This window comes from Salvelinus namaycush, chromosome 3 (assembly GCF_016432855.1).
Source record: "Salvelinus namaycush isolate Seneca chromosome 3, SaNama_1.0, whole genome shotgun sequence".
NCBI lineage: Eukaryota > Metazoa > Chordata > Actinopteri > Salmoniformes > Salmonidae > Salvelinus > Salvelinus namaycush.
In genome coordinates, this window is record NC_052309.1 from 647,276 (window position 1) to 669,294 (window position 22,019).

The following is a 22,019-nucleotide window of genomic DNA, read 5'->3' on the forward strand; positions in this document are numbered from 1 at the left end:
CACAATATAGCAGGGGGTAGCTAGTCACATTAGAAGGGGTAGCTAGTCAGATAGTAGAAGGGGGTAGCTAGTCAATTGGACTAGTCAAGAAAGGGGGTAGCTAGTCCAATATTAGAAGGGGGTAGCTAGTCCATAATAGAAGGGGGTAGCTAGTCAGATAGTAGAAGGGGGTAGCTAGTCAGATATAGTAGAAGGGGGTAGCTAGTCAGACTAATAGAAGGGGGTAGCTAGTCATATAAGTAGAAGGGGGTAGCTAGTCACGATATATCGAAGGGGGTAGCAGTCACATATTAGAAGGGGGTAGCTAGTCATAATAGAAGGGGGTAGCTAGTCAATATTAGAAGGGGGTATAGCTAGTCACACTAGTTAGAAGGGGGTAGCTAGTCACATAATAGAAGATGGGGTAGCTAGTCACATAATGAAGGGGTAGCTAGTCAGATAATTAGAAGGGGGTAGCTAGTCCATATAGAAGTGGGTAGCTAGTCATAAGAAGGGGGTAGCTGTCACATATAGAAGGTGGGTAGCTAGTTAGATATTAGAAGGGGGTAGCTTATTCACTAATAGAAGGTGTAGCTAGTCACATATTAGAAGGGGGTAGCTAGTCAGATATTAGAAGGGGTAGCTAGTCACATATTAGAAGGGGTAGCTAGTCAGATATAGAAGGGGATAGCTAGTCAGATATTAGAAGGTGGTAGCTAGTCACATTTATTAGAAGGGGGTACTAGTCACATATAGAAGGGTGTAGCTAGTCACACTATTAGAAGGGGGTCCTATCAACTAAAGAAGGGGGTAGCTAGTCACATAATAGAAGGGGGTAGCTAGTCACATAAAGAAGGAGGGTGCTAGTCAGCATATAGAAGGGGAAGCTTGTCACATATTAGAAGGGGTAGCTAGTCACATATTAGAAGGGGGTAGCTAGTCACATAATAGAGTGGGTGCTAGTCAGGGATATTATGAAGGGGTAGCTAGTCAGATAATAGAAGGGGGTAGCTAGTCAACATATTAGAAGGGTAGCTAGTCAGATATAGAAGGGGTAGCTATCACATATTAGAAGGGGGTAGCTAGTTAGATAGTAGAAGGGGGTAGCTAGTCAGATAATAGAAGGGGGTAGCTAGTCAGATATTAGAAGGGGTAGCTAGTCACATAATAGAAGGGGGTAGCTAGTCGTATTAGAGGGGGTAGCTAGTCAATATTAGAAGGGGTAGCTAGTCGATATAGAAGGGGGTACTATCAATATTGAGGGGGTAGCTAGTCTATAGAATAGTAGTAATGGGGTAGCTAGTCAGATAATAGAAGGGGGTAGCTAGTCAGATAAAGAAGGGGGTAGCTAGTCACATATTAAGAAGGGGTAGCTAGTCACATATTAGAAGGGGGTAGCTAGTCAATATAGAAGGGGTAGCTAGTCAGATAATAGAAGAGGGGTAGCTAGTCAGATATTAGAAGGGGTGCTAGTCAGAATATCGAAGGGGGTAGCTAGTCAGATATTAGAAGGGGGTAGCTAGTCTTTAGATAGTAAGAAGGGGGTAGCTAGTCAATAATAGAAGGGGTAGCTGTCAGATAGTTAGAAGGTGGAGCTAGTCAGATAATAGAAGGTGGTACTAGTCAGATAATAGAAGGGGTAGCTAGTCAATAATGTAAGGGGGTAGCTAGTCACATATAGAAGGGGGTAGCTAGTCAGATAGTAGAAGGGGGTAGCTAGTCACATATTAGAAGGGGGTAGCTAGTCAGATATTGAAGGGGGTGATAGTAAGATATTAGAAGGGGGTAGCTAGTCAGATAATAGAAGGGGTGAGCTAGTCACATATAGAAGGGGGTAGCTAGTCACATATAGAAGGGGGTAAGCTAGTCCAATATAAAGGGGGTAGCTTGTCACATATTAGAGGGGGGTAGCTAGTCACATTAGAAGGGGGTAGCTAGTCACATATTAGAATGGGGTAGCTAGTCACATATTAGAAGGGGGTGGCTAGTCACATATTAGAAGGGGGAAGCTAGTCACATATTAGAAGGGGGTAGCTAGTCAGATATTAGAAGGGGGTAGCTAGTCACATAATAGAAGGGGGTAGCTAGTCAGATAATAGAAGGGAGTAGCTAGTCAGATAGTAGAAGGGGGTAGCTAGTCAGATATTAGAAGGGGGTAGCTAGTCAGATATTAGAAGGGGGTAGCTAGTCACATAATAGAAGGGGGTAGCTAGTCAGATAATAGAAGGGGGTAGCTAGTCAGATAATAGAAGGGGGTAGCTAGTCAGATATTAGAAGGGGGTAGCTAGTCAGATATTAGAAGGGGGTAGCTAGTCAGATATTAGAAGGGGGTAGCTAGTCACATATTAGAAGGGGGTAGCTAGTCAGATAATAGAAGGGGGTAGCTAGTAGATATAGAAGGGGGTAGCTAGTCACATATTAGAAGGGGGTAGCTAGTCACATATTAGAAGGGGGTAGCTTGTCACACATATTAGAAGGGGGGTAGCTATCAATTAGGGGGGTAGCTAGTCACATATTAGAAGGGGTAGCTAGTCACATAATTAGAAGGGGGTGAGCTAGTCCATATAGAAGGGGAGCTAGTCACATATTAGAAGGGGTAGCTAGTCACATATTTAGAGGGGGTAGCTAGTCACATATTAGAAGGGGGTAGCTAGTCCATAATAGAAGGGGTACTAGTCACATATTAGAAGGGGTAGCTAGTCAGAATAGAAGTAGCTAGTCTGATGGTAGCTAGTCAGATAATAGAAGGGGGTAGCTGAGTCTCACGATATTAGAAGGGGGTAGCTAGTCAGATATGAGAAGGGGGTAGCTAGTCACATAATAGAAGGGGGTAGCTATAGTTAGTAGTAGAAGGGGGTAGCTAGTCAATAATAGAAGGTGGTAGCTAGTCAGATTTAGAAGGGGGTAGCTAGTCAGATATTAGAAGGGGTAGCTAGTAATAATATAAGGGGGTACTAGTCAGATATAGAAGGGGGTAGCTAGTCACGATAGTAGTACAGGGGGTAGCTAGTCAAATATAGAAGGGGGTAGCTAGTCAATAATAGAAGGGGGTAGCTAGTCAATATAGAAGGGGTACCTAGTCGATAATAGAAGGGGGTAGCTAGTCAGATATTAGAAGGGGGTAGCTAGTCAGAATATAGTCTAAGGGGGTAGCTAGTCACATATTAGAAGGGGGTAGCTAGTCAGATAATAGAAGGGGGTAGCTAGTCGAATATTAGAAGGGGGTAGCTAGTTAGATATTATAGGGGTAGCTAGTCACATATTAGAAGGGGGTGCTAGTCAACATATTGAAGGGGTAGCTAGTCAGCTAACAGAAGGTGGATCTAGTCAGTTATTAGAGGGGGTAGCTAGTCACTATTAGAAGGGGGTAGCTAGTCACATAATAAGAAGGTGTGTAGCTAGTCACATATTAGAAGGGGTAGCTAGTCACCATAAAAGGGGTAGCTAGTCGATAATAGAAGGGGGTAGCTATCACATAATAGAGGGGGTAGCTAGTCACATATTAGAAGGGGGTAGCTAGATCCAATATTAGAAGGGGGTAGCTAGTCATATATTAGAAGGGGGTAGCTAGTCAGATAATTAGAAGTGGGGTAGCTAGTCACATATAGAAGGGGAGCTAGTCAGATATAGAAGGGGTAGCTAGTCACATATTAGAAGGGGGAGTAGTCACATATATAAGGGGGTAGCTAGTCACATATTAGAAGGGGGTAGCTAGTCAGCAATAAGTAGAAGGGGGGGTAGCTAGTCACATATTAGAAGGGGGGTAGCTAGTCAGATATTAGAAGGGGGAGTAGCTAGTCACAAATTAGAAGGGGGTAGCTAGTCACATATTAGAAGGTGGTAGCTAGTCAGATATTAGAAGGGGTAGCTAGTCAGATAGTAGAAGGGGTAGCTAGTCAATTAGTAGAGGGGTAGCTAGTCAATATAGAATGGGGTACTAGTCAGATATTAAGAAGGGGGTAGCTAGTCACATATTAGAAGGGGGTAGCTGTCACATATTAGAAGTTAGCTAGTCACATATTAGAAGGGGGGGGCTAGTGCACTATTAGAAGGGGGATAGCTAGTCACATATGAGAAGGGGGTAGCTAGTCACATATTAGAAGGGGGTAGCTAGTCTGCATATATAGAAGGGGGTAGCTAGTCACATAATAGGAAGGGGTAGCTAGTCAATATTAGAAGGGGGTACTAGTCACATAATTTAGAAGGGGGTAGCTAGTCAGATATAGAAGGGGGTAGCTAGTCAGATATTAGTAAGTGAGAGGGTAGCTAGTCAGATATTAGAAGGGGTAGCTAGTCACATAATAGAAGGGGTAGCTAGTCATGATAGTAGAAGGGGTAGCTAGTCAATAAAGAAGGGGTAGCTGGCTGTTGTGATTCGACAAGTTGCCTACACAGTCATATAACAGAACTTCAGAATGTAATATTTGTTTCATAACATTTGCAAACAGCTTGTCCTATCGGATATTTGTATGAACATTTCAATAAAAACAAAGCTGTGTTTGAATAGAATCCAGGCCGAGATTGTATAATAGAGTCACCTTAGATTAAACTGAGTGTGATATGTGACAATATTATCAATTGTGAAATTGTACATGATGAGATGGGAACACAAACTACTTGGATCAACAACCTTGTTACTGTCTAACTACCAGCCTCTGTCTATATTACCCAGTGTGCTGGCCTCCCAGCTTCCCTTTCCTCCCATCCTCCCATTCTCTCAGCCTCCCATCCTCCCATTTTCTCGCCTCCCAGCTTCCCTTTCCTCCCATTCTCTCAGCCTCCCAGCTTCCCTTTCCTTCCATCGTCCCATTCTACCATTCTCCCATTCTACCATACTCCCTTCCTTCCATCCTCCCAGTCTCCCATCCTCTCAGCCTTCCATTCTCCCATCCTCCCATTCTACCATACTCCCTTCCTCCCATCCTCCCATTCTATAATACTCTCTTCCTCCCAGTCTCCCATTCTACCATACTCCCTTCCTTCCAGTCTCCCATCCTCCTAGTCTCCCATCCTCCCAATCCAGAGTAGAGACAGAGAGGTGAAGATAAGAGCCCATTTCCATTACCAGAGGCTTGTTTGAGGTTTTTGAGGAGTGACATGTGAGTCACTGTCTGCATACCAAATGTCAGCCTATTCCCTATACAGTGCACTACTTTAGACCAGAGCCCTATCAAAAGTAGTGCACTATATAGGATATAGGGTTCCGTTTGGGACACACATCGTCTGTTCACAGTGGGTGTCAGGGCAGCAATGCAGCAGGCAGGTTAATGGTATTGCGAGGTCAGAGCCTGTGGTAGATTAACCCTGTGATTTGGAGAAGGGGGGCTCTTGTAGCAGGAGTAGAGGTTAGCCCTGACAGAAGATCCGCACATCGTCACAGGGCCATGCGGGGGTCACTCAGAAGAGGATGGGTGCATCACAAATGGCACCCCTTTCACCTATTTGAGCTCAAGTCAAAAGCAGTGCACTAGAAATAGGGTGTAATTTGGGACGGTGAGACAAGGTCAGTTAGGCCAGTCAATAGACAAACCCTGCTACTCCCCTCTCACATTATGTGAAATGGAATCATGGATTCTATAGATCATTGTCAGTTTTGCTGTATTGTTGAGGTAAAACGTAGAAAGTTATTTGGAAATTTTTCAGTACACGAAATACTATAATGATGCCTGCATGGCCCAGAGGAATAAGCAATGCAATGTCGCCATGTTATCTGTATTTATTATGGATACCCATTAGTTCCTGCCAAGGCAGCAGCTACTCTTCCTGGGGTACAGCAAAATTAAGGCAGATTTGAGGATCTGGGATCCAGAATAAACCCCAAGAAGAGTAGCTGCTGCTTTGGCAGGAACTAATGGGGATCCATAATAAACCCCAGGAAGTGTAGCTGTGTAATGTGTGCGTACTGGCGGCAGAGAAGTCAGGCGCAGGAGAGCAAAGACTATGTTACAACGGTGCAGTTTAATAATAAATCACCGAGAACAAACACAAATAAATAAATACAACGGGACAAAACCCTTCGCACGCCAGACATAACGTGCACAAACTCTTACAATCAACAATACCGAACAAGGGCATGTGGGGAACAGAGGGTGAAATACACAACATGTAATTGATGGAATTGAAACCAGGTGTGTGTGGGAAGACAAGACAAAACAAATGGAAAATGAAAGGTGGATCGGCGATGGCTAGAAGACCGGTGACGTCGACCGCAGAACGTCGCCCGAACAAGGAGAGGGACTGACTTCAGAGGAAGTCGTGACAAGCTGCTGCCTTGACAGGAACTAATTAATTACTTGTGAATGATGTATTATCACTTGTGAATGATGTGCAGTAAGGCATCTTTTTCAAATAATTTCCGCACACCTCATGTAGCCTAGCCCATAGTCCTATATGTTTTAATAAGGTTAGTATCACACCTCATGTAGCCTATAGTCCTATATGTTTTAATAAGGTTAGTATCACACCTCATGTAGCCTAGCCCATAGTCCTATATGTTTTAATAAGGTTAGTATCACACCTCATGTAGCCTAGCCCATAGTCCTATATGTTTTAATAAGGTTAGTATCACACCTCATGTATCCTAGCCCATAGTCCTATATGTTTTAATAAGGTTAGTATCACACCTCATGGAGCCTAGTCCTATATGTTTTAATAAGGTTAGTATCACACCTCATGTAGCCTAGTCCACAGTCCTATATGTTTTGATAAGGTTTGTTTCACAACTAAAGTGGCCAAATAACTTCTTAAAATGAAGAACATTAATCTGCTTTATAAGGGGTGTAGAGACTAACTGGCATACATACGCAGCGTGTGAGTTTCAAGTGTGGGGAAGATAATTTTCACCATATAAATTCACCTGTAGAACAAAAGCATTACATGCATAAATGCATTTGCGGTCACTCTTGAGGATGGTGTTTTCCCGCTAATGAATTGCATTTAGGAACATTCACACTCACAGCCTACTGCTGTTTGCACATTGTTGCGCTTTATAATGTGAAGAAATTGTCCAATAGTTTATCAACATTTTAAACTTAACATTCAGATCTGTTGCATCAACCTTATTGCTTTAATTATTATTTATTTATTTAATTTTTTAATGCTAGTGGTTGAGTTAATTTAGGATCTATCGCGGACTATTTTTTGAATATTTATTTTTCACACAGAATAGAATAGATCAACTTTTGTACTATTGGGGATAGTAGATTTACATAACTATCTGTCTATCTGACAGTCACGCAGTGCTATCTATCTGACAGTCACGCAGTGCTATCTGACAGTCACACAGTGCTATCTATCTGACAGTCACACAGTTCTATCTATCTGACAGTCACGCAGTGCTTTCTATCTGACAGTGACACAGTGCTATCTATCTGACAGTCACACAGTGCTATCTATCTGACAGTCACACAGTGCTATCTATCTGACAGTCACACAGTGCTATCTATCTGACAGTCACGCAGTGCTTTCTATCTGACAGTGACACAGTGCTATCTATCTGACAGTCACGTAGTGCTATCTATCTGACAGTCACGCAGTGCTATCTATCTGACAGTCACACAGTGCTTTCTATCTGACAGTCACGCAGTGCTATCTATCTGACAATCACACAGTGCTATCTATCTGACAGTCACACAGTGCTATCTATCTGACAGTCACACAGTGCTATCTATCTGACAGTCACACAGTGCTATCTATCTGACAGTCACACAGTGCTATCTATCTGACAGTCACACAGTGCTATCTATCTGACAGTCACGCAGTGCTATCTATCTGACAGTCACACAGTGCTATCTATCTGACAGTCACACAGTGCTATCTATCTGACAGTCACACAGTGCTTTCTATCTGACAGTCACGCAGTGCTATCTGACAGTCACACAGTGCTATCTATCTGACAGTCACACAGTGCTATCTATCTGACAGTCACACAGTGCTATCTATCTGACAGTCACACAGTGCTATCTATCTGACAGTCACACAGTGCTATCTATCTGACAGTCACACAGTGCTATCTATCTGACAGTCACGCAGTGCTATCTATCTGACAGTCACACAGTGCTATCTATCTGACAGTCACACAGTGCTATCTATCTGACAGTCACACAGTGCTATCTGAAAGTCACACAGTGCTATCTGACAGTCACACAGTGCTATCTGACAGTCACACAGTGCTATCTATCTGACAGTCACGCAGTGCTTTCTATCTGACAGTGACACAGTGCTATCTATCTGACAGTCACGTAGTGCTATCTATCTGACAGTCACGCAGTGCTATCTATCTGACAGTCACACAGTGCTTTCTATCTGACAGTCACGCAGTGCTATCTATCTGACAGTCACACAGTGCTATCTATCTGACAGTCACACAGTGCTATCTATCTGACAGTCACACAGTGCTATCTATCTGACAGTCACACAGTGCTATCTATCTGACAGTCACACAGTGCTATCTATCTGACAGTCACACAGTGCTATCTATCTGACAGTCACGCAGTGCTATCTATCTGACAGTCACACAGTGCTATCTATCTGACAGTCACACAGTGCTATCTATCTGACAGTCACACAGTGCTTTCTATCTGACAGTCACGCAGTGCTATCTATCTGACAGTCACACAGTGCTATCTATCTGACAGTCACACAGTGCTATCTATCTGACAGTCACACAGTGCTATCTATCTGACAGTCACACAGTGCTATCTATCTGACAGTCACGCAGTGCTATCTATCTGACAGTCACGCAGTGCTATCTATCTGACAGTCACACAGTGCTATCTATCTGACAGTCACACAGTGCTATCTGACAGTCACGCAGTGCTATCTATCTGACAGTCACACAGTGCTATCTGACAGTCACACAGTGCTATCTATCTGACAGTCACACAGTGCTATCTATCTGACAGTCACACAGTGCTATCTATCTGACAGTCACACAGTGCTATCTATCTGACAGTCACGCAGTGCTATCTATCTGACAGTCACGCAGTGCTATCTATCTGACAGTCACGCAGTGCTATCTATCTGACAGTCACGCAGTGCTATCTATCTGACAGTCACACAGTGCTATCTATCTGACAGTCACGCAGTGCTATCTATCTGATAGTCACGCAGTGCTATCTATCTGACAGTCACGCAGTGCTATCTATCTGACAGTCACGCAGTGCTATCTATCTGACAGTCACGCAGTGCTATCTATCTGACAGTCACGCAGTGCTATCTATCTGACAGTCACGCAGTGCTATCTATCTGACAGTCACGCAGTGCTATCTATCTGACAGTCACGCAGTGCTATCTATCTGACAGTCACACAGTGCTATCTATCTGACAGTCACACAGTGCTATCTATCTGACAGTCACACAGTGCTATCTGACAGTCACGCAGTGCTATCTATCTGACAGTCACACAGTGCTATCTGACAGTCACACAGTGCTATCTATCTGACAGTCACGCAGTGCTATCTATCTGACAGTCACGCAGTGCTATCTATCTGACAGTCACGCAGTGCTATCTATCTGACAGTCACGCAGTGCTATCTATCTGACAGTCACACAGTGCTATCTATCTGACAGTCACACAGTGCTATCTATCTGACAGTCACGCAGTGCTATCTATCTGACAGTCACGCAGTGCTATCTATCTGACAGTCACGCAGTGCTATCTATCTGACAGTCACGCAGTGCTATCTATCTGACAGTCACGCAGTGCTATCTATCTGACAGTCACGCAGTGCTATCTATCTGACAGTCACGCAGTGCTATCTATCTGACAGTCACGCAGTGCTATCTATCTGACAGTCACGCAGTGCTATCTATCTGACAGTCACGCAGTGCTATCTATCTGACAGTCACACAGTGCTATCTATCTGACAGTCACACAGTGCTATCTATCTGACAGTCACACAGTGCTATCTGACAGTCACGCAGTGCTATCTATCTGACAGTCACACAGTGCTATCTGACAGTCACACAGTGCTATCTATCTGACAGTCACGCAGTGCTATCTATCTGACAGTCACGCAGTGCTATCTATCTGACAGTCACGCAGTGCTATCTATCTGACAGTCACGCAGTGCTATCTATCTGACAGTCACACAGTGCTATCTATCTGACAGTCACACAGTGCTATCTATCTGACAGTCACGCAGTGCTATCTATCTGACAGTCACGCAGTGCTATCTATCTGACAGTCACGCAGTGCTATCTATCTGACAGTCACGCAGTGCTATCTATCTGACAGTCACGCAGTGCTATCTATCTGACAGTCACGCAGTGCTATCTATCTGACAGTCACACAGTGCTATCTATCTGACAGTCACACAGTGCTATCTATCTGACAGTCGCACAGTGCTATCTATCTGACAGTCACACAGTGCTATCTATCTGACAGTCACGTAGTGCTATCTATCTGACAGTCACGCAGTGCTATCTATCTGACAGTCACACAGTGCTATCTGAAAGTCACACAGTGCTATCTGACAGTCACACAGTGCTATCTATCTGACAGTCACACAGTGCTATCTATCTGACAGTGACACAGTTCTATCTATCTGACAGTCACGCAGTGCTTTCTATCTGACAGTGACACAGTGCTATCTATCTGACAGTCACGTAGTGCTATCTATCTGACAGTCACGCAGTGCTATCTATCTGACAGTCACACAGTGCTATCTATCTGACAGTCAAACAGTGCTATCTATCTGACAGTCACACAGTGCTATCTATCTGACAGTCACACAGTGCTATCTATCTGACAGTCACGCAGTGCTATCTATCTGACAGTCACGCAGTGCTATCTATCTGACAGTCACGCAGTGCTATCTATCTGACAGTCACGCAGTGCTATCTATCTGACAGTCACGCAGTGCTATCTATCTGACAGTCACACAGTGCTATCTATCTGACAGTCACACAGTGCTATCTATCTGACAGTCACACAGTGCTATCTGACAGTCACGCAGTGCTATCTATCTGACAGTCACACAGTGCTATCTGACAGTCACACAGTGCTATCTATCTGACAGTCACGCAGTGCTATCTATCTGACAGTCACGCAGTGCTATCTATCTGACAGTCACGCAGTGCTATCTATCTGACAGTCACGCAGTGCTATCTATCTGACAGTCACACAGTGCTATCTATCTGACAGTCACACAGTGCTATCTATCTGACAGTCACGCAGTGCTATCTATCTGACAGTCACGCAGTGCTATCTATCTGACAGTCACGCAGTGCTATCTATCTGACAGTCACGCAGTGCTATCTATCTGACAGTCACGCAGTGCTATCTATCTGACAGTCACGCAGTGCTATCTATCTGACAGTCACGCAGTGCTATCTATCTGACAGTCACGCAGTGCTATCTATCTGACAGTCACGCAGTGCTATCTATCTGACAGTCACGCAGTGCTATCTATCTGACAGTCACACAGTGCTATCTATCTGACAGTCACACAGTGCTATCTATCTGACAGTCACACAGTGCTATCTGACAGTCACGCAGTGCTATCTATCTGACAGTCACACAGTGCTATCTGACAGTCACACAGTGCTATCTATCTGACAGTCACGCAGTGCTATCTATCTGACAGTCACGCAGTGCTATCTATCTGACAGTCACGCAGTGCTATCTATCTGACAGTCACACAGTGCTATCTATCTGACAGTCACACAGTGCTATCTATCTGACAGTCACGCAGTGCTATCTATCTGACAGTCACGCAGTGCTATCTATCTGACAGTCACGCAGTGCTATCTATCTGACAGTCACGCAGTGCTATCTATCTGACAGTCACGCAGTGCTATCTATCTGACAGTCACGCAGTGCTATCTATCTGACAGTCACACAGTGCTATCTATCTGACAGTCACACAGTGCTATCTATCTGACAGTCGCGCAGTGCTATCTATCTGACAGTCACACAGTGCTATCTATCTGACAGTCACGTAGTGCTATCTATCTGACAGTCACGCAGTGCTATCTATCTGACAGTCACACAGTGCTATCTGAAAGTCACACAGTGCTATCTGACAGTCACACAGTGCTATCTATCTGACAGTCACACAGTGCTATCTATCTGACAGTGACACAGTTCTATCTATCTGACAGTCACGCAGTGCTTTCTATCTGACAGTGACACAGTGCTATCTATCTGACAGTCACGTAGTGCTATCTATCTGACAGTCACGCAGTGCTATCTATCTGACAGTCACACAGTGCTTTCTATCTGACAGTCACGCAGTGCTATCTATCTGACAGTCAAACAGTGCTATCTATCTGACAGTCACACAGTGCTATCTATCTGACAGTCACACAGTGCTATCTATCTGACAGTCACGCAGTGCTATCTATCTGACAGTCACGCAGTGCTATCTATCTGACAGTCACACAGTGCTATCTATCTGACAGTCACGCAGTGCTATCTATCTGACAGTCACGCAGTGCTATCTATCTGACAGTCACGCAGTGCTATCTATCTGACAGTCACGCAGTGCTTTCTATCTGACAGTCACACAGTGCTATCTATCTGAAAGTCACACAGTGCTATCTATCTGACAGTCACGCAGTGCTATCTATCTGACAGTCACGCAGTGCTATCTATCTGACAGTCACGCAGTGCTATCTATCTGACAGTCACGCAGTGCTATCTATCTGACAGTCACACAGTGCTATCTATCTGACAGTCACACAGTGCTATCTATCTGACAGTCACACAGTGCTATCTATCTGACAGTCACACAGTGCTATCTATCTGACCGTCACGTAGTGCTATCTATCTGACAGTCACACAGTGCTATCTGAAAGTCACACAGTGATATCTGACAGTCACACAGTGCTATCTATCTGACAGTCACACAGTGCTATCTATCTGACAGTGACACAGTTCTATCTATCTGACAGTCACGCAGTGCTTTCTATCTGACAGTGACACAGTGCTATCTATCTGACAGTCACGTAGTGCTATCTATCTGACAGTCACACAGTGCTATCTATCTGACAGTCACACAGTGCTTTCTATCTGACAGTCACGCAGTGCTATCTATCTGACAGTCACGCAGTGCTATCTATCTGACAGTCACGCAGTGCTATCTATCTGACAGTCACGCAGTGCTATCTATCTGACAGTCACGCAGTGCTATCTATCTGACAGTCACGCAGTGCTATCTATCTGACAGTCACGCAGTGCTATCTATCTGACAGTCACGCAGTGCTATCTATCTGACAGTCACACAGTGCTATCTATCTGACAGTCACGCAGTGCTATCTATCTGACAGTCACGCAGTGCTATCTATCTGACAGTCACGCAGTGCTATCTATCTGACAGTCACGCAGTGCTATCTATCTGACAGTCACGCAGTGCTATCTATCTGACAGTCACGCAGTGCTATCTATCTGACAGTCACGCAGTGCTATCTATCTGACAGTCACACAGTGCTATCTATCTGACAGTCACACAGTGCTATCTATCTGACAGTCACACAGTGCTATCTATCTGACAGTCACACAGTGCTATCTATCTGACAGTCACACAGTGCTATCTATCTGACAGTCACGCAGTGCTATCTATCTGACAGTCACACAGTGCTATCTGAAAGTCACACAGTGCTATCTGACAGTCACACAGTGCTATCTGACAGTCACACAGTGCTATCTATCTGACAGTGACACAGTTCTATCTATCTGACAGTCACGCAGTGCTTTCTATCTGACAGTGACACAGTGCTATCTATCTGACAGTCACGTAGTGCTATCTATCTGACAGTCACGCAGTGCTATCTATCTGACAGTCACACAGTGCTTTCTATCTGACAGTCACGCAGTGCTATCTATCTGACAGTCACGCAGTGCTATCTATCTGACAGTCACACAGTGCTATCTATCTGACAGTCACACAGTGCTATCTATCTGACAGTCACACAGTGCTATCTATCTGACAGTCACACAGTGCTATCTATCTGACAGTCACGCAGTGCTATCTATCTGACAGTCACACAGTGCTATCTATCTGACAGTCATCTGCCTTGAGTTATACTACCAATAACTACTGGTGCCTGAGTTATACTACCAATAACTACTGGTGCCTTGAGTTATACTACCAATAACTACTGCCTGAGTTATACTACCAATAACTACTGGTGCCTGAGTTATACTACCAATAACTACTGGTGCCTGAGTTATACTACCAATAACTACTGGTGCCTGAGTTATACTACCAATAACTACTGGTGCCTGAGTTATACTACCAATAACGACTGCCTGAGTTATACTACCAATAACTACTGGTGCCTGAGTTATACTACCAATAACTACTGGTGCCTGAGTTATACTACCAATAACTACTGCCTGAGTTATACTACCAATAACTACTGGTGCCTGAGTTATACTACCAATAACTACTGCCTGAGTTATACTACCAATAACTACTGGTGCCTGAGTTATACTACCAATAACTACTGGTGCCTGAGTTATACTACCAATAACTACTGGTGCCTGAGTTATGCTACCAATAACTACTGGTGCCTGAGTTATACTACCAATAACTACTGGTGCCTGAGTTATACTACCAATAACTACTGCCTGAGTTATACTACCAATAACTACTGCCTGAGTTATAGTACCAATAACTACTTGTGCCTGAGTTATACTACCAATAACTACTGGTGCCTTGAGTTATACTACCAATAACTACTGCCTGAGTTATACTACCAATAACTACTGGTGCCTGAGTTATGCTACCAATAACTACTGGTGCCTGAGTTATACTACCAATAACTACTGGTGCCTGAGTTATACTACCAATAACTACTGCCTGAGTTATACTACCAATAACTACTTGTGCCTGAGTTATACTACCAATAACTACTGGTGCCTTGCGTTATACTACCAATAACTACTGGTGCCTGAGTTATACTACCAATAACTACTGGTGCCTGAGTTATACTACCAATAACTACTTGTGTCTGAGTTATACTACCAATAACTACTGGTGCCTGAGTTATACTACCAATAACTACTGGTGCCTGAGTTATACTACCAATAACTACTGGTGTCTGAGTTATACTACCAATAACTACTGGTGCCTGAGTTATACTACCAATAACTACTGGTGCCTTGCGTTATACTACCAATAACTACTGGTGCCTTGCGTTATACTACCAATAACTACTGGTGCCTTGAGTTATACTACCAATAACTACTGGTGCCTTGAGGTATACTACCAATAACTACTGGTGCCTGAGTTATACTACCAATAACTACTGTTGCCTTGCGTTATACTACCAATAACTACTGGTGCCTTGAGTTATACTACCAATAACTACTGGAGCCTTGAGTTATGCTACCAATAAGTACTGGTGCCTTGAGGTATACTACCAATAACTACTGGTGCCTGAGTTATACTACCAATAACTACTGGTGCCTGAGGTATACTACCAATAACTACTGGTGCCTTGAGGTATACTACCAATAACTACTGGTGCCTGAGTTATACTACCAATAAGTACTGGAGCCTTGAGGTATACTACCAATAACTACTGATGCCTGAGTTATACTACCAATAACTACTGCCTGAGTTATACTACCAATAACTACTGGTGCCTGAGTTATACTACCAATAACTACTTGTGTCTGAGTTATACTACCAATAACTACTGGTGCCTGAGTTATACTACCAATACCTACTGGTGCCTTGAGTTATACTACCAATACCTACTGGTGCCTGAGTTATACTACCAATAACTACTGGTGCCTGAGTTATACTACCAATAACTACTGGTGCCTGAGTTATACTACCAATAACTACTGGTGCCTTGCGTTATACTACCAATAACTACTGGTGCCTTGAGTTATACTACCAATAACTACTGGTGCCTTGAGGTATACTACCAATAACTACTGGTGCCTGAGTTATACTACCAATAACTACTGGTGCCTTGCGTTATTCTACCAATAACTACTGGTGCCTTGAGTTATACTACCAATAACTACTGGTGCCTTGAGGTATACTACCAATAACTACTGGTGCCTGAGTTATACTACCAATAACTACTGGTGCCTGAGGTATACTACCAATAACTACTGGTGCCTTGAGGTATACTACCAATAACTACTGGTGCCTGAGTTATACTACCAATAACTACTGCCTGAGTTATACTACCAATAACTACTGGTGCCTGAGTTATACTACCAATAACTACTGGTGCCTGAGTTATACTACCAATAACTACTGGTGCCTGAGTTATACTACCAATAACTACTGGTGCCTGAGTTATACTACCAATAACTACTGCCTGAGTTATACTACCAATAACTACTGGTGCCTTGAGGTATACTACCAATAACTACTGGTGCCTTGAGGTATACTACCAATAACTACTGCCTGAGTTATACTACCAATAAGTACTGGAGCCTTGAGTTATACTACCAATAACTACTGATGCCTGAGTTATACTACCAATAACTACTGGAGCCTTGCGTTATACTACCAATAACTACTGGAGCCTTGAGTTATACTACCAATAAGTACTGGAGCCTTGAGTTATACTACCAATAACTACTGCCTGAGTTATACTACCAATAACTACTGGAGCCTTGAGTTATGCTACCAATAAGTACTGGAGCCTGAGTTATACTACCAATAACTACTGGTGCCTGAGTTATACTACCAATAACTACTGGTGCCTTGCGTTATACTACCAATAACTACTGGAGCCTTGAGTTATACTACCAATAAGTACTGGAGCCTTGAGTTATACTACCAATAACTACTGGTGCCTTGAGGTATACTACCAATAACTACTGGTGCCTGAGTTATACTACCAATAACTACTGGTGCCTGAGTTATACTACCAATAACTACTGGTGCCTTGCGTTATACTACCAATAACTACTGGTGCCTTGAGTTATACTACCAATAACTACTGGTGCCTGAGTTATACTACCAATAACTACTGCCTGAGTTATACTACCAATAACTACTGGTGCCTGAGTTATACTACCAATAACTACTGGTGCCTGAGTTATACTACCAATAACTACTGGTGCCTGAGTTATACTACCAATAACTACTGGTGCCTGAGTTATACTACCAATAACTACTGGTGCCTTGAGTTATACTACCAATAACTACTGCCTGAGTTATACTACCAATATCTACTGCCTGAGTTATACTACCAATAACTACTGGTGCCTGAGTTATACTACCAATAACTACTGGTGCCTGAGTTATACTACCAATAACTACTGGTGCCTGAGTTATACTACCAATAACTACTGGTGCCTGAGGTATACTACCAATAACTACTGGTGCCTTGAGGTATACTACCAATAACTACTGGTGCCTGAGTTATACTACCAATAACTACTGCCTGAGTTATACTACCAATAACTACTGGTGCCTGAGTTATACTACCAATAACTACTGGTGCCTGAGTTATACTACCAATAACTACTGGTGCCTGAGTTATACTACCAATAACTACTGGTGCCTGAGTTATACTACCAATAACTACTGGTGCCTGAGTTATACTACCAATAACTACTGGTGCCTGAGTTATACTACCAATAACTACTGCCTGAGTTATACTACCAATAACTACTGGTGCCTTGAGGTATACTACCAATAACTACTGGTGCCTTGAGGTATACTACCAATAACTACTGCCTGAGTTATACTACCAATAAGTACTGGAGCCTTGAGTTATACTACCAATAACTACTGATGCCTGAGTTATACTACCAATAACTACTGGAGCCTTGAGTTAAACTACCAATAACTACTGGTGCCTTGAGTTATACTACCAATAACTACTGGTGCCTTGCGTTATACTACCAATAACTACTGGAGCCTTGAGTTATACTACCAATAAGTACTGGAGCCTTGAGTTATACTACCAATAACTACTGCCTGAGTTATACTACCAATAACTACTGGAGCCTTGAGTTATGCTACCAATAAGTACTGGAGCCTGAGTTATACTACCAATAACTACTGGTGCCTGAGTTATACTACCAATAACTACTGGTGCCTTGCGTTATACTACCAATAACTACTGGAGCCTTGAGTTATACTACCAATAAGAACTGGAGCCTTGAGTTATACTACCAATAACTACTGGTGCCTTGAGGTATACTACCAATAACTACTGGTGCCTGAGTTATACTACCAATAACTACTGGTGCCTGAGTTATACTACCAATAACTACTGGTGCCTTGCGTTATACTACCAATAACTACTGGTGCCTTGAGTTATACTACCAATAACTACTGGTGCCTGAGTTATACTACCAATAACTACTGCCTGAGTTATACTACCAATAACTACTGGTGCCTGAGTTATACTACCAATAACTACTGGTGCCTGAGTTATACTACCAATAACTACTGGTGCCTGAGTTATACTACCAATAACTACTGGTGCCTGAGTTATACTACCAATAACTACTGGTGCCTTGAGTTATACTACCAATAACTACTGCCTGAGTTATACTACCAATATCTACTGCCTGAGTTATACTACCAATAACTACTGGTGCCTGAGTTATACTACCAATAACTACTGGTGCCTGAGTTATACTACCAATAACTACTGGTGCCTGAGTTATACTACCAATAACTACTGGTGCCTTGAGTTATACTACCAATAACTACTGCCTGAGTTATACTACCAATATCTACTGCCTGAGTTATACTACCAATATCTACTGCCTGAGTTATACTACCAATAACTACTGGTGCCTTGAGGTATACTACCAATAACTACTGGTGCCTGAGTTATACTACCAATAACTACTGGTGCCTGAGTTGTGCTACCAATAACTACTGGTGCCAGAGTTATACTACCAATAACTACTGGTGCCTGAGTTATACTACCAATAACTACTGGTGCCTTGAGTTATACTACCAATAACTACTGCCTGAGTTATACTACCAATATCTACTGCCTGAGTTATACTACCAATAACTACTGGTGCCTTGAGGTATACTACCAATAACTACTGGTGCCTGAGTTATACTACCAATAACTACTGGTGCCTGAGTTGTGCTACCAATAACTACTGGTGCCAGAGTTATACTACCAATAACTACTGGTGCCTGAGTTATACTACCAATAACTACTGGTGCCTTGAGGTATACTACCAATAACTACTGGTGCCTGAGTTATACTACCAATAACTACTGGTGCCTGAGTTGTGCTACCAATAACTACTGGTGCCTGAGTTATACTACCAATAACTACTGGTGCCTGAGTTATACTACCAATAATTACTGGTGCCTGAGTTATACTACCAATAACTACTGGTGCCTTGAGTTAGAAACCACATTCTAGATGTACGGATTGCATTGACAAAATGTATCGCTCACTAAAAGTACGAACCTGAACAAAATGTCAGTAATGTCTGACAAATTGAAACATCTCTCATCTTTAGTGTGCAGGGTAAATCTAACCACCTACTCCTCTCTCTCCTCTCTACAGTGTGAAAAGCAGGTTTATTCTGGTCTGTGCTGCATTAAATGTCCTCGTATCAGCTTCACTAGAGTCCAGTCTAACCCCCCTCTCCTCTCTTCATCTCTCTCCCGTCTCCAGTCTGCAGGGCGGGTTTCTTCCGATCGGTGCTGCAGACCCCTGCCTGCAGTAAATGTCCTCCTCACAGCTTCACCAGAGTCCAGGGTTCCGTAGCCTGTACCTGTGAGGAGGGATACTACAGGAGAGACAGTGACCCGCCCAACATGGCCTGTACACGTATGTGCTACACCTCACTTATGCCTCATCATTCATTACATACTATGCTGCTACATACTATTTACATACCGTACAACTTCTCCAATATCTGCCTGTTCCTTTTAAATAGAAAGGGGTAACGGCACATATTTCAGAAAATAAAACAGCTGTTTCAAGGAAATGCAGATTCTAAATGAATTGTTTTCGAGCTTAGCATGAATTACCATGAATTGTTTACAAGGTTTAATATTTGATTTGTTACATTAAATAATTCCGTAATGACTCGAAGGAAGGATGGCAAGCATCTGTTTCTGTCGCCAGTAAGAAACTGCTTGCCATTGGCTGCTAACTAGCTGAGCTGCTAACTAGCTGAGCTGCTAACTAGCTGAGAACTGCTAGCTAACAGGCAAGCACAAAAACATAATATTAATAATTAGTATTATTATTATTGTTATTATTTATTTTCCATACATATTGGTAGTATACCACTCCATACATTAATACTACAGCAGTTATCAGTAGTATACCACTCCATACATTAATACTGCAGTAGTTATCGGTAGTATACTGCTAAATACATTAATACTGCAGTAGTTATCAGTGGTATACCGCTACATACATTGCTACTGCAGTAGTTATCTGTATTATACCACTCCATATGTTAATACTGCAGTAGTTATCAGTAGTATACCGCTACATACATTAATACTGCAGTAGTTATCGGTAGTATACCGCTACATACATTAATACTGCATTAGTTATCAGTAGTATACCACTCCATACATTAATACTACATTGGTTATTGGTAGAATACCACTCCATACATGAGCACCAGAGTAGTTATTGGTAGGAGGGACTCAGACCTTCGTAACAAAGCCTGCACATGTAAATACAACACTTCCATTTACACAAACGGGTCATTCCACGAAAAGAGTGCCCTTTGATAGTTTAAGTAGAAATTGTTTTTGCATTTTAACATGTCCCTCCGTCAACCCTGTGTCACATCTAGGAAGATTTAAACCCACTTAATCCCAAAATGTATTCAAGTTTCACCATCATTGTAAAAGCCTAGTTATTTTTTGTTGCTTTGACAAAGTTCTGAAGATTATTATTTGTTTCATGTGATTAGAGATTCACCTACAGTACCAGTCAAAAGTTTGGACACACTTACTCATTCCAAGGTTTTACTTTATTTTTACTATTTTCTACATTGTAGAACAATAGGAAAGACATCAAAACGATGAAATGACACACATGGAATGATCTACAGTGCCTTGTTCATCCCCCTTGGTGCTTTTCCTATTTTGTTGCATTACAACCTGTAATTTAAATGGATTTTTATTTGGATTTCATGTATTTTATTTAAAAAAAAATTTCACCTTTATTTAACCAGGTAGACCGGTTGAGAACAAGTTCTCATTTACAACTGCGACCTGGCCAAGATAAAGCAAAGCAGCGCGACAAATAAACAACAGACAATTACACATGGAATAAACAAACGTACAGTCAATAACAAAATAGAAAAATCTGAATTCAGTGTGTGCAAATGGACATACTGTAATGTAATGGACATACACAAAATAGTCCAAATTGGTGAAGTGAAATGAAAAAAATAACTTCTTAAAAAAAAATGTTTTAAATAAAAAACAGAAAAGTGGTGCGTACATATGTGTTCACCCCCTTTGCTATGAAGCCCCTAAATAAGATCTGGTGCAACCAATTACCTTCAAAAGTCACATAATTAGTTAAATAAAGTCCACCTGTGTGCAATCTAAGTGTCACATGATCTCAGTATATATACACCTGTTCTGAAAGGCCCCAGAGTCTGTAACACCACTAAGCAAGGGGCATCACCAAGCAAGCGGCACAATGAAGACCAAGGAGCTCTCCAAACAGGTCAGGGACAAAGTTGTGGAGGAGTACAGATCAGGGTTGGGTTATAAAAAAATATCAAACTTTGAACATCCCACGGACCACCATGAAATCCATTATTAAAAAATGGAAAGAATATGGTACCAGATATGCGCTATGTCTGGCTCAAACCCAACATCTCTCATCACCCCGAGCAAACCATCAGCAGCATGCTGTGGGGATGTTTTTCATCGGCAGGGACTGGGAAACTGGTCAGAATTGAGGGAATGATGGATGGCGCTAAATACAGGGAAATTCTTGAGGGAAATCTGTTTCAGTCTTCCAGAGATTTGAGACTGGGACGGAGGTTCACCTTCCAGCAGGACAATGACCCTAAGCATACTGCTAAAGCAACACTCGAGTGGTTTAAGGGTAAACGTTTAAATGTCTTGGAATTGCCTAGTCAAAGT

At 42.6% G+C, this 22,019-nt stretch overlaps 1 protein-coding gene across 1 annotated transcript in view; it reads left to right on the forward strand.

Annotated features, from left to right (window-relative positions):
* LOC120044741 (ephrin type-A receptor 5) overlaps positions 1-22,019 on the forward strand; it is a 133,607-nt gene that overhangs the window by 17,040 nt on the left and 94,548 nt on the right. The window contains exon 2 of the mRNA XM_038989421.1: positions 19,564-19,719. Within this exon, the coding sequence (XP_038845349.1) occupies positions 19,564-19,719 (156 nt within the window). The remainder of the gene's footprint in view (positions 1-19,563; positions 19,720-22,019) is intronic.